The sequence below is a fragment of the Semicossyphus pulcher genome, unplaced genomic scaffold, assembly GCF_022749685.1.
Source record: "Semicossyphus pulcher isolate SPU_LCO1_2020_fin unplaced genomic scaffold, fSemPul1.0.p SCAF_10, whole genome shotgun sequence".
Taxonomy (NCBI): domain Eukaryota; kingdom Metazoa; phylum Chordata; class Actinopteri; order Labriformes; family Labridae; genus Semicossyphus; species Semicossyphus pulcher.
The window spans coordinates 9,407,473-9,421,844 of NW_027211604.1; the positions used below are offsets into that span (position 1 = coordinate 9,407,473).

General features: G+C 42.2%; 1 protein-coding gene across 3 annotated transcripts in view; it reads right to left on the reverse strand.

The window, feature by feature from the left end:
• The window catches only part of LOC138594530 (glutamate receptor 3-like), a 78,491-nt gene that overhangs the window by 19,242 nt on the left and 44,877 nt on the right, over nucleotides 1-14,372 (reverse strand). For all 3 annotated transcript variants that reach the window (XM_069665659.1, XM_069665667.1, XM_069665676.1), the window contains exons 5-11: nucleotides 9,274-9,327; nucleotides 8,914-9,075; nucleotides 8,373-8,540; nucleotides 7,718-7,822; nucleotides 5,356-5,463; nucleotides 3,352-3,558; nucleotides 837-1,210 (exon numbers count right to left, since the gene is read on the reverse strand). In XM_069665659.1, coding sequence (XP_069521760.1) covers nucleotides 837-1,210; nucleotides 3,352-3,558; nucleotides 5,356-5,463; nucleotides 7,718-7,822; nucleotides 8,373-8,540; nucleotides 8,914-9,075; nucleotides 9,274-9,327 — 1,178 coding nt within the window. The remainder of the gene's footprint in view (nucleotides 1-836; nucleotides 1,211-3,351; nucleotides 3,559-5,355; nucleotides 5,464-7,717; nucleotides 7,823-8,372; nucleotides 8,541-8,913; nucleotides 9,076-9,273; nucleotides 9,328-14,372) is intronic.

The window sequence follows — 14,372 nt, forward strand, 5'->3', positions numbered from 1 at the left end:
AGTTTTTTTGTAATTTAGATGTTTCTTCTTAGATACTGATGTATATTTTTAGTGTTATTACTAAATGTGTGAACAATTAGATACACTTAACTTGTCCTGAAGCATCACGTTTCTTCTTTGTGAATCCGGACAAAGAAAAAACCCTGACAGAATGCTAAATGTCCCTGTTTTAAAAACCTGCATTCTCCCAGCAGAACATCATTAACCCTCCACTGAATGTAATAATCATTATCGCTTAAAACCTCTTCTTGAATTTCTTGTCAACCAGCGTCTCTACAATCTTCCGAAGTCCCGGATGAAAGGATGAAAGAAGCAAGAATCCTTGAAGGCCAGGAGCACCACAACAGTGATGAGTAAAGAGATGGATGGATGAATGCGTGGAGGGGATGACTGGATGGCCATTGTGTTGGGAAAAATGCTTAATGAAGTCACGGTGCTGCACAAAATGCATTATATGCACCAAGTTGATGAGCGTAAAATGAGACATGCAGCAAAAACACGGTAGCCCCCCAAGAGTCACGAGGAATCAAGCTGCTCTGAGTGAGATGTAATGACCCCTGTGCATTTTACAGCCCTCAGCATGGTGGATATAAGTTATTTCGTGGATGCAAAGCATCTCTGCCAGCATGCAGCTCAGAAACAAATGGATGCAGTGAGAAAGAAATGGGAGGAAGGTGCAGTGAAGTGAAGCATGAGGTCAGGTGGACAGCGGCAAAGCTCAAAATAACCTATATGCACCATGGCGGGATGGAGATGTAGCTACGCATGGGACCATAAAATGCAGAGAGATGACGAGGACAACTGAGAGGTGGTGGAGAGTGAACACAACAACCAACCTTGGTGAGATATCGCATCCTTGCTGCATGAAGGCGCCCAGGGAGAACCACAGGCTATTAAAAATCCCAAAGTCATTCGGAGGGTCTGGGGGGCTCTGAGGGTCTTTGACCTCATCGTTCTCGTCCAGATGCCACTCATACGGGCTGAATCGGCTCACCAGGAAGAGGACCACACTCACGCCGATATAGGCAAAAACTATACACATCCAAATCTCATAGGCCAGCGGGTCGAGGAAGGAAAACACCCCGGGCTTGGACTTTTGAGGCTTCTTAATCATAATGGAGATTCCCAAGCTCATAAAGGGCTTAGAGAAGTCTATCACCTCTTCCCGAACCAACGTTATTGTTAGTGGAGCCACGGCTATGTCAGCTCTCTGTGAAAAAAACAGGCACACAGGGAGTTAGTCACATTCAACCAAAGAGTTAAATACTGATCTAATGAAGGGCTGGGCGATAATATTTTTTTAAAATGAATATAGAACTTTATCATGAAATGTATAACTTGGTAATGCTGCCCGTTTGAGGGCGATCCTGGTTACGACAGAGGACTGTTCAAACGAGGCCCTACATGAGTAAAGCTTTTGATTATAGCTAGTTAGCGTGCGCCCAAGTTGTCTATGACACATTTTTAAGGCTGTGTATCTTTTTTTATCTTTTTATTTAAGATTGTTAAAACTGGTAACAACACGGAATAAAGCAGTTTCATGGAAAATAATATGTCTCTTCAGCAGACAGAGGATGTAAGGAGGGGCAGCGAGCTGAGTTGCTCCTAACATTAGCGTAGCTTGTTGCTAGGTAGCTAGTTCTTGGGTACGAATTTTCATAGTGCTCATTGTTTACAGGGTTTTCATTGGGAGCCAAAGGTCTCCACCTCTCCAAAAGTAAATGGACATGTTAATTCAAACCAGTTAAATCACTAAATGAAGGAGTGGCAGGTTAATAATCTGTTTTTTCCGATGCTTCTAAGCTACAATCTGGCCGGAGAGGGGGGGGCGCTAACTGAGCTGCCACTAACATCCATATAAGTGCAGTTTTAGTTTTGTCGACACTTTCCTCGTCTTTGGAGGCTAAAAGTGGGGAGAGGGTGTTTAAGCAAATATATGCTAACTGCTAACTAACAGACTGTTGCTAGCACTATTTTCTCTGTGTGATCGTCTGTTTGATGCTTCCATGCAGAGTAAAAATGTCCAAAGTTTATCATCGTTAGCGAAACAAATGTTATCGTGATCCCCTACTGAGATTGTTTATCGCCCAGCCCTAATTAAAAGAAATGATGATAAACACAGACCGTGATAAACCAAACCAATAACCATGACTATAGCCACATCTTTTAATCACATATTCATGAGCAGGCACTCAGTTTTTAAAGTGAGTAAACAGATTGGACTCGGCTAAATGCAGCAGCTTGGAATACACTGAATAGCAGACCTGCAATAAAGCCTGCGAGAGGGAATCTGCCATTTGAAAATGAGTCACTCAGCATTTGTGTTGGCTTAAGTCTTTGTCTCGATCCAAATCTCCTCCATGAATCAAGCGGAGGGTTGGAAAGACAGAGGTGGAGGAGCTTATGTAAGCAGTCCATGAAATGTGAATCAGCCTGTTAAAGTCCCCTCCATCAGAGCCTGTGCGACGCCTGACAGGCTCATCAATTATCAGCTCACTGAGGTGACAAGCCATTGATGGGAGGGGGTCACTGGACTTAGAATATTTGAAAACCAAGGATGATTATCTTACATAAAGTAGAGAGAAGGTGTCCAGTATTCATTCTTGTATGAGCTCATTTATATGTGAATTGCTTTTAAATTGCAATAAGAACTCAGTGTTGATGCAGAGACATAGTAGAGGCCATTTCAATGACTACAGGGGGTCATCTGTAATGTGTGAACTATTAATACTTGGAGAGCTGCAGGAAGGCAGGGAGGTCTTTAAATAGTCATAAAAGCAGAAACTACAGGTGAAGAAACCTGCACTGGAGAACTGTTTGCATGCAGATTTTTGTTAGATTTTTCATGTTTTCAGAAGCTGCAGTCTCATAAAAGATGCAAATAATCTTGTTAAAACTCAAGTTCAAGTTAGACTGAGCCATGAGATGCAAACAAAAGAACAGCACAAATGATTTTACACTTGAAGAGATTTTCCAAAACGTACTCAGTACACTTTGACACAAAGTACAACTACTTTTTATGTTTAAACTAGCAGGTATAAAACAGAGAATAAAACAACAGTTCACATCCATCCTCTGTTTATCAGGGAATGCAGTGATGCACTGGGCGGACATGAAAGGACTGAGTGAACTTGGAAATTTTTTTTACTCCACAGTATTCTTGCATTATTTATTTTTGGTTGTTTTGACAAAATATGGAATTTTACAAAACATCTTCTCTGCTCAAATGATGAGGATACTTCAAGACATTTACTACATGTACAATAATCTGAACGAATCTGAGGGTTAAGAACACGGACGTTATGAAAGATGAAGACACATTATGAGCACCACAGGCGGACTGACACTTACCCCGTAAACCAGTTCACCCACCATCCCGTTCCACGTCTTGGTCTCGGGGTCTCGGGCCCCGTACTTCCCATCGGGAACTATCGACAGCTTATATCTTATCCCCACATGTTTCGCAATTTCAGAAGCTAAATCGACACAGTAGCCTTCATATCTGTCGTTCCCGTCCGCCTGCATATAGTTTTTCTTGTACATCACATACGGAGCTTCCTGTTAATCAGACACAGTATTGAGTTAGGTGTAGAGAAAGCACACACACACATTGGCTGGGCCTCAAGGGCCACACGAGGCCTTGATTTGGTTCTGTAGCATGCACGCATGCGGGGTGACGAACGCACAGACGAGGGGAACATTTACCACACAGAGCAGAGGCTAAAGGATCTACGCAGCATCAGTTACAGGCATGTTATCAGGGGACTAAAGAAGCGGGCCGCTGCAGCAGTAAAGAGGACGACTGAAATAGCGGGAGGAGTTAAGCATCTAACACATTTAAAAAAGGAGGCAAAGCAGGATGTCGGGGCTCCCTCATGCTAACCTCATCCACCATCTAAATCTGTGGAAATGGGCGGTAAGCGGGGGGTTGCATGTGCTTTGCGTCAGCGCGGCACGAGGAGCAAGACAAGTTGAATGGAGCACTTTTCCAGTTCATGAAGTAAACGTCAGTGAGCGCACAGATAAGAGATAAACACACTTATCAAACTAGTGTTAAGCACAAAACCCTGAGACTTCAGAAGAGTAGCTGTATGACCCAATAAAATGCCATACTGATTACATTTTCATTCCTATCATGACAGTAAAATAATCTGCTTCTTGTCTGGACTGTATCACCTCTGTGCCTTGGATTAAAATATCATGTTACTCCCTGTGAAGCATGTTTGCCGTTAAACCTCCTTGAGATGACCTGATGTCACCTTGAGGATATTCAGAAAAGGTGTTTTACTCTGTTACACGGCATGAACATGACATATCAGAGGTTATTTGACTCACAAAAGAAGTCATCAAGAGAGAAATGTTTCCAGAGGCTTCAACAGTGTTTAATCTTTACTTTCTCTTCATTCTGCAGTCATGTGTAATGTTACAAAAGTCAAAATGAAAGAATGTCATCCCTGTAATAACAGGAAGAGCTTTCATTTAACATGTAATTTGCTTTAAAGTTATGGAAATGTAAGAAAAGCAACATGAAGTCGATGACGTGACTGTGATGTGTCTGAAATAAGAGCCGTCTGTGTTCAAAGCAAAGGCATGCCTGGCAGTGAGAGAATAATGCGATGACACTACTCTTCTGTGCTGTCCTTCCTGCCTGCTCATGAGGATAATGAGTTTCTGGACATTGAAATGAGAATGACTATTACATTCTGAATTTGCCTACGATGAAAACATATTAGGCAAAGTCAGAAGGAGCGAGACGCCATGGCTTTAAATGTAAGATAAGGAGCACCTTATGTTACATTTAAAAATGGCTGATGGGGACTAAACTGCGATTAACTAGTCTAACTAGCACTAAACTGAGCTTGATATACTGGGAGCACTGGTTTTAAAGATGATTACATTTCAGTGCCAAAGTAAATTAAAGACATAAACAGCCAAAGGTTTGCAGCCTTTGCTTGTTTACGCCCTCCCGCTGCTGCAGATCATTTCCTGTCTCCACGGAGACGCAGCGTCACTGACGGTTTACTTAATGAGAGGGAAACATGTTTACTTACGTATGCACTGAATGTGAATACGATGGTGCCTATCTCTAACGTTATCGTTACCAAAGCCGTTATTGTGATGTCACTACTACAACAGCCCACTGTAATATAAAAAAACCAAAATGCTTTGGCACCCACACGGATACAGTTGAAACACTCTTTGTGAGTCGACTGTTTCAACATGTAGTGAGTGGATGGAAAGCAACGCAAAACAAAATAATTCTACCCTCCCAGGACAGATTGCAACAATGGACACCTTGACCTTGAGTGGCAGAAATCTTGAGGTGAAACACTTAAAACCTGCTTGAGAGTGTACCATAATAGTAGTGACCACAATTGTTCGGTTTTCCACAGAAGAGGACTCGTTGGTGACCTGCTGATCCATAATATATACAAATTTTTCGTACTCATTCCAGTAGCCGATCTGTAAACGACAGAAAAGGTTCACAGTTATTACAGGAAGCAGCAGATAGACAGTTTTTTTTAACAGTAGAGCCTCCAAGTGCATAGAGTTGGTGGGCTCTATCTGTGCAGCAGGAGACAGTGTTGGTTGTGCCTGATGTGCGATCTAATAAAAAGCTTGTAGTGGTGCTTCTTGCTTCACCTGCGCTACACTTCAGCAGAGTAGGCGTGAGCTATTCCTGGCTCTGCAAATGTGCTCTTACATAACAAGAAAGCAGCACCAACAGAGCACTCCAATATTGGTAAAATTAATACCAACAAGACAAATATAATAGTCTAAATGTGCCTTACTGTTGTACTGATCTATTAATACTAACTACAGATAGCACACACAGTCTAATCTAACACAAAAACAAACAGCGGCCTGTGTTTACTCAACCTAGCATGATTCCAGGAGCTGCACTGTGTTTATTTCTGGTGTATTGAGCAAAGATTACATCGCCGTCTCCCACTTCTGATGCACAGTACTCACTGTGTTGTCACGTTGTTTGTATCACACTGTGTTAGCATGTGTGAGGCCGCTGTCATGTATGTGAGCAGATCTGTGTGGACAGTATGGGGACACTTCCTTTGGTTGCCATCTTTTGTGGGGACCTTGTCAGAGTTCAGGGTCGTGGAGCTAGTCGAGCCAATGTGGCTCTATGTGTATGTGTGTGTGTGTGTGTGTGTGTGTGCATTGCTTTTGCCGTTGGCCTGCGCAATCATACAAACCACGTTACAGCAGAGAACTGTGGGATTATGGAGCCAGTATCTGGAGATACATCAGTGAAAAAGTCCAACTGAAAGCAAGAAAGTTATTTCCTTCTTCCTTAAATATGTCAGAGTGCTTTTAAAATGTGCTGAAAGTCGTTGGACTCAGGAAAAACTTGTAATAAGAGGCCTTTAAGCCTCCAAACCTCTGAGGAGGTCAGCCCATGTACAGCCTCGCTCCAGTAAACAGGCTAATTAGAGGCTGGACAGTGTTTTCTTAGCTGTATTGAGTAAACTGAGTGCTTCATCATCTGAGCTAACAGACATTGACGTGTGTTACAGCTGTCAACCTAACTAGCTAAATGACTGTTCTGAGCCAGCGCACTTCTCCCCCAGTCGACGTCTGTTTGTTAGCTTGTTTAACAAGCCGAGGAGCGAGACGAGACGTGTGGACATGCTTGATAGACACACTGTAGCTGGAGATAGATTGTGTGTTCTTCTCTGTCTGTGTCTGAGGCTGGCATGTGTTCAAATAGAGAGCTGAATTAAATGTTTCTATTGGTTTTATGACCAAAAATATAAATTTCCTCTATTTTGGATACATAGCATGTGTCTGCTGTAGCATGAAGATAACATGCTATTTACTCTCAGGTGCCCTTTAATGCTACAGAGGCAGATGCCAGGGAATTTGGCTGTTGGGACTCAAGTTGTAACACCTGCTCTAAAAGACCTGCTCGCTCACTGGACTGAGTTTTACTGTGATGAAGGCGTGAAGGTGTCGGACAATTTCCTCGAGGAAAACACTGAAAACTGAACTTCAAGAGGTTAAATTCACATAAACATTACACACACAGAAAATATCACCAGCCAGTTGACATAAAACTAAAGCTCCTGGACATTTCATGTGATTAACAGCGCTGCACTTCATCCAGGAACCACAATGAAGCATTAAGACACTTGATTGGACTAATGTTCTGGTCAGAGGGCAGTCAGTGGTTTCACCGTCTCATTATAAAACAATGTATACACAATATTAATGTTTCATCTGTTTCTGTAAAGGAGTGAGGCAGTAAATAATCCCTGGATTAGTACTCGTGCCTCGTTTTGAATCTATAACATGATGTTTAAATAGCTGTTCATGATGCTGCCAATCTTTAAGCCATGTTATCATCTAAATGACACTTCCCAAAGTTTGTAGATTTAGCTTCCATCTGGAGAGCTCGACTGACGCTCGTGGATGTTTTCCAGATTAAAATCTCTCACGGGATGTGAGCTCACACTATTTGAGCCGACTGCGAGATTGAACTACAGCCAGCTTCTGTCCAAATGAAAATCACCCATATTACTTGTGAGCTTTCAACCAGAGAGAAATAAAAACCCTGATCACAGAGCTTCCTGAAACTTTCTGTATTTATGTTAATGGGTTCAAAATGTATACAGAACTTATGTCTATATCATATGCTAATCCTGCCTTGAGTATTTAATTACGCTTTAATTAAATGATCATGTTTCTGAGGCTCACTTACCTTCCTGGGGCCTCCAGTCTTCATCTCGTACACATCAATGGTGTAATTAGAACGTCGACCAAATGTGTCAAACTGGATGTTCCCTGTCATACCTTGTACTGCGACCTGCCAGGCAACAAGAAAGGGATGATAACACCTGTTTCTAACATAGAGCAGGTGACCCAACGTGTGTATGTAGACTCCAGGTATTTATTATAACGATGAGGAGGGGGATCTAGTTTGTAAAATCAGTTAGAAAAAGTGAAAGTGACAGATTTTGTAAAGCAAGATGAACGCTGATTTTAACTATTTGCTCAGCCAAAAAGATTTTAAGTAGTTTAAGAATCACTAAATATTGTACATTATCTAACAGCGTAGCTCTAAAATGCTAAATGGAATGAAATATGTAGCTGGATAGATTAAGTGTGAGTACACTTGTTCATAAATCAGGTGCTTTATGTATTAAAAAAAGGACATTTATGCCCAAATGGCCGATGTGTGAATATATTTTTCGGTCATGATCTTTAGAGTTGTTTCTTATTGTTTAGAGATAATTTAAGATTTAAAAATGAATCTTATAGAAAGAATAAAAGCCTGTTAAAAGGTAGAATCACGATCTTGTGCGAGTGAATAAATCAGAGCTGTGTACAGAGACAGTGAACGCCCTCTGTCCTACCATTTTCAGAGCCCTCTCTATGTCGATGCCCTGGCTCCAGGGCACTGCCGGGTTGGCGAGGCAGTCGCCCGCGCTCCCCCTGCGAGACACGTCCACCCGCTGTCGCCGGAGATACCGGAAGGCCTCTGCGATCACGAGGATGGCATCGTGGGTCAGCGCTGATGTGTACTGAGAGCAAGGCGACAAGAAACCTCCAGTGACGCACTAATGACATCACGCAGAGCCAACACTGCTCTGCTACCACAGCAAGGTTATTACAGTATCTCTGCAGCCGCTTACACAGGAAGGTGGCTGATGTAGTAAGAAAATAAAAGCATGGATGTTATCTCTGCAGAGTTATACACAGAGAGGAGTGCTGCTGATGTAAAAAATAAGAAAATAGCATGAAAGCAGCGTCTATTCAAGGACAAGTTGTTCTAAAAACACTCAGATCGACACATTTTCTCTGCTACCTTTAACACTCGGAAGAAGAGAAGTAGGATTATCTTTGAACATGTTGAATAATGTGTAAGCGCAGCTCCACCAGCCATGCCTCACTGACCTTCAGAGGAGTGTTTTTGGCTTCTGGAAATTCTCTTTCATCCAGCCGCTCCCAGCGCTGCAGGAACTGCTGGACGATGGGGCTGTCCGGGTTGATGATCTGGAAGCCTGTGATGTTGGCTCCACCAGAAAACACCCTGTCCAGGCTCATGTTGGAAAAACCCTGAGAGCAGAAAAGAGGACAAGTTAGAGCGAAGGGTCATAAGAAAGAAATAAACACATCAATTACAAATCCATCACTGCATATTGAAGTTTGACTATAATATCGAGAGGGTTGCATTTCTCTCTCTCTGCGTTGCATCACGCTGAGCGGTGGAGCTCTGGGCGTTGTGCTGGAGCGTTTCATGCTGCGAGCTCTCACCAGGTTGGCGAGGATGTAGTGGTATCCTCTGGTGTTCTTTCCCGAGGTCACCACCTACAAGACGCAGGAGGAGACGCGCGGTGAGTCACACTTACATCGCATAACACTGACAACATTTAGAGATGACAAAGACCTTCAATTTCATCACGCGGAGTGCTTGGTGAAGAAAGGAAGACAGGAAGGAGGGACATTTCAGAGCGACATTTGCAAGGGCAAGAGGGGGCGTGTGAGCACATTTGTACTTTTTTCGTGTGTGTTTGTATAAGACAGAGAGAGAGAGGGAGAGACTGTGATGACAGTGCTTGTTCCTTTCCATTTACTTCAACATGTTAAATAAGGTCATGGCTCCGGCAAACCTCCCTCTCTCTCTCTCGCTCTCCAGTCTGCCTCCGCCCGTCTCCGCCGCACACTCGTCTTAATTAAACCCAAACTGTGTTCAGCATCTGTCTGAGGAAGCACATCCAGAGAAAGCTGCAATCACTGATTTCTTTAAACTTCTCCATCACCAGCCAAACCTCCTCCTTCGTTCTCTCTCCTTCTCTCTCTCTCTCTCTCTCTCTCTCTCTCTCTCTCTCCATATCTGCCTCAGTTCTGCTTCTCCACCGCAGAGTATGAAGCTTCAAAAAGATACTGAGGGGGTGGATGTTTTTTTCCTTTTTTCCCTGTCTTTTCACTTTCTGCACTCCTACACAGTTTGATAAGTATACTCAGCCGCTGAAATCAGCTCAGTGTTAAATGTCCAGAGTGAAAGTGATATCATGTTGGAGGGAGGACGTGAATGCAGATCCCTTGTGGTATATTCCAAACATTATTTGCATATTTCTCTTTTCTTTTTCGTTTCTAATTGTCCACTTTCTATCTGCATGCATCCTCACACCTTTATGCTTTCATCACACCTGTGCATCTTCATACCCTCTCCTTCCTGCTGTCACCCTCCTAATTGTCTCCAGAGAGGGAGCGACCTTGGTTTGCCCTCCGACCGGCTTTTACACTCTGAGAAATCCCGACAATAAATCCAATTACCGTCCTTGGAAATGCAAATGGATTCTGCTGCGTTTGACATTTTTGCAACCTTCACCACCGATGCCCCACGTCCTGCATTTTGCCTCCTAAGCTGGCTTATTGTCCTCTATATTTCCTTAAAGAAACCTTCTGTTTGCTTTTTATCCATGTGAGGAGAAACAGCAGTGACCCAAGTGTAAGAACCGAGCAGGAACCTAATGAAGCCGCAGCGCCTGAAGTGACTGCAGCTCCGGTTTGTCACCAACATACTCGAGCAGAAAGACTTCACACTTCTATATCAGCTTGGAAAAGTGACACATCGACTGCTGCTTCTGACTGAAACCACATTTAACTGTTAGAAAATAATCGACTGTAAACATTTATTGCTTTACTGTAGCTACGAGGCACACAAACACATCCTAATGCTGCAGTATTTGTCTGCAGGAGAGGAGCAGCTTTATTGGATTACTCTATGAAGCAGCTTCATAAACACAATGAATGCTTCCTTCTTTATTAAACTTCACTTTAACGCTGCAAGTTTCTGCTTCTCTGGACTTAATATAAAGCTGCCATGTAAAGCAAACGCATTTAAGCATCCAAATGCCTCACAGCCATTCACTGTTTATTTTATCTGCTTTCATGCACATTTCGCACAGAGATTTACCACTCGGCTTTTGTGTCAGATATTTCCTTTCAAGACAACCTGAAAGTGTTTTGACTTGCATGAAACAGAAAGAAAATCCCCTGGCAGCTGCATTGGTAGTCATCGCGTTGGCAGCGAGCACAGAGGCTGACAACTCTTCTAAAGTTGAGAAATCTGGCTGGTTATTCAGCACAGGGACGATTCTGAGGGGTGTTTTTACACAATCAATGGGTAAACAAACACCGTTCAAACCTCTTAATTGACACACATTGTAACAGAGCTGCATTCATTTAATTCATGAATTAACCACAGGGACACAAATACTTATTTTATACTTATACTTACTTAATATCTTATTTAAATCTGTTTTATTAGCATGAGAATTTAAAATGTCATCACTCCTGTCAGTAAGACTTTGCTGGAGAGTATGTCCGCAGTATTACTTCCTGTTTTCTAATTTGAATAATCCAATTTAAATGTCACATTTCATTGCTGCTTTTGGCACTATGGAAAAAGTAGAGTAAAACCCAATAAATAAAACAGTTGACATTTAACATAAACAAACCAGTTTTCAGTCTGTGGCCCTGTGGGTACCTCTCTGTAGCCTCAGTTTGGCAAGTGTAGATGGTATAGTCCACAGTATACTGTATAGATTTAGATTTAAGTAAATTAAAAAGAAGTCAACATCATCAAGTAATTAACAGTGACCACTGGTTTCACACAAGAGTCAAACTCTGCTCTCCTGGGTTAAAGTCCAGCCTCCATCACCCCTGAAGTCCAGCGCATGCAGAGTTATACACTCTCCATACATGTCATCTTTTTTTAACGACACATAAAAACAGTAAGGCACATAAAAACCTCCAGCATCATATTTTGATGCGTTGGGCCCACAGACTGTATAAAAAGATGGACAACATGACCGCTCCCTAAAAGTGAGGCCAAAACATTTGGAGCGCCCCCTGCTGACTGGCTGCAGTACAGGTCATAAAGCCCGCCTCCTCCATGTTAACATGTGGGACATGAGTCAAACTATAAAACAAAACACACGCCAAATAAATGTTGCTCAAACATGGTTTCTGTCATTATAGTTAGTTATTATCATGCTGATTTATGTCCAAGTGTTCATTTTTCTGACAAGTTTATTTTTAATTAGTTATTTGATGCTGTCAAAATGATGATTGACAGCTCTGTTGACAAATATGTTCCAGATTAGCAGAGTAAAGGAGGAACAGCGAGAGGAAACTTTACTATAACAATCACTACAGTCATTGAAGTGTCGACCAACACAAGTAGTTCTGCTGTTAAACGCGCCGGTGTGCGGGATCCTTGCTGGGTTTTTTTCGGTAAGTTAAGTGTGTGTTTTGGTTAGCAGATGTGGCTACGGTGGCTCCACCCGCTGATCTCTACTGCACAGACTCTGGCTCCAAATGACACCACCATCGCAAGATGCTATTTTGACTTCAATTTTGTTCAGTAAGAGCAGATGGAGACGCGTCGTCCATCTATATATACAGTCATTGCTTGGGCCACCGACCAGGCTGACGTATTAAAGACCTTGGGCTTGGGAACAGGCTGCATTGACATGAAACATATGCATTGCTCCTGTGTGATCTGTTCAAAGTGAAAGTGTTCTTGTCCTTAAATTTGTTTTGTTCAGTCATTATGACCACTTTTTAACAGTGTTTTCATTCTAAACATTGAACATATTTCAACAACTGATATAATCACACTGACAGACTCATGTCTACAAATATCTGACAGATATAAATAAAGATACAACTGACAACAGATTATTACGAGAAAACATATTGTGTCGATATTCAGCTTTAGTAACAAGGAATTAAAATATTATCAGCACTACCTTCTTAAAAAATATTTGATGAGGTAACTCATTTACATCATTCTCTTCAGAAACCTTTGGAACAAAACCAAAAAAGAAAACATAATAACCTTTGAAAGCATAAACAGGCCACTTGCCCGGAGCGATTTTTCTGCCTTTAACTTCCTGGAAAGAGGAGCGCCTGAAAAAACACAAAGCCCCCTGAGGATCCTTTTTTCTCTTTAGAGCCGAACAAACTTCAGTGCAGAGACGGTATATCTGCTTGTTTAAAGTATATTCTTCCAAAAAGATATTATTACTGGGTTTAAAAGAGTTAAATCACTGATTCTTAAATTAATGATGTGAGCAAAGCTGCATGTGAGAGCTGCTCTGTTTACGGAGACATTTTTATCTGCCTACGTTTTTATATTCCCTAAATACACATGTTCTTGTAAAAGATCACTTCATTGGGTTTGCTGTGGGACTTGCTCCTTCCCTCTGTTAGCAGAGCTGCTCTGAAAAAAGTATCTGGGCATAACAAATATTTTTAGGATCCTGATGCTCCAGTTTCACGCTCCCCTGGGATAATCTCTTTTTGTGGCGATGTGAAACCAGCAGGAACCAGGAAGAGGTCAGGCACCACCGTCACACAGAGAGACACTTTCATTGTCACAGGCCTCTTACCGTCCTCTCTGTCAAAATCCTTCTACAAAAGCTGCTTCTTCAAAAAGCCTTGGGGGAAAAACCTCAATGCTCGATGGATTGAAGGAAAAGTCCTGGTGCCATGACCTGTCAACTGTATTGTACGGTTTATGCTCTCATCTGGAAACAGTTGAGGGCTTCATGGAGTCCAAGCAAAAAAGCTGAGTCATAGAAGCATCTCCAAAAATGTGGTGGGTTTTTTTGTGATAGGCAGACATGACATGTCCTCTTCACTGAGAAGAACACATGGTATACATTTGTGTATGTACACTTCAAATTAAAGGTACCCCGTGGAGAGTTTGACCACTAGTAGCGCTATTGAGAAATGTTTTTAAGGGCAAGTCCCTGAATTGTTTGAACACAAGTCACCTGATACACTTCTTACATTTGGTGTGGTAATCTGCTAAAGAAAGTTAGCAAAGAGTCAGCTAAGGTCAGAGAGAAGAAGAGTGCGAGCGAGCAAACACAAATGTCAACAATGAAAGTTTTTACATATTTAAAAAAGTTGCTTTGCTAATATTTTATGAGGGAGATAAAACTTTAAACCCTCTGTTAGAGCTCAGGACATACATAATTTGTGTTGGTGAGAAACGCTGAATAAGGAATTTTAGCCATGACAGATATATCAGTCAGCCGATGTTATCCGCCGATATGGGCCTCTCACAGATACAGATATAGGCTATCTATATCAGCATGTATATTTTCTGATAATTACCCATGTAAAAATGTATTACAGAGAATGCTTTAGCACATGTAGCAGAGCATCATCACTAGAATTGGTTGACATGTATCCATTCATTATCTATACCGCTTATCCTGTTCAGTGTCACAGGGGGGCTGGAGCCTACCCCAGCTGTCAGTGTGCAAGAGGCCGGGTACACAAGGGCTGACACACAGAGACGGACAACCATTCACGCTACGTCTGGAACCGGG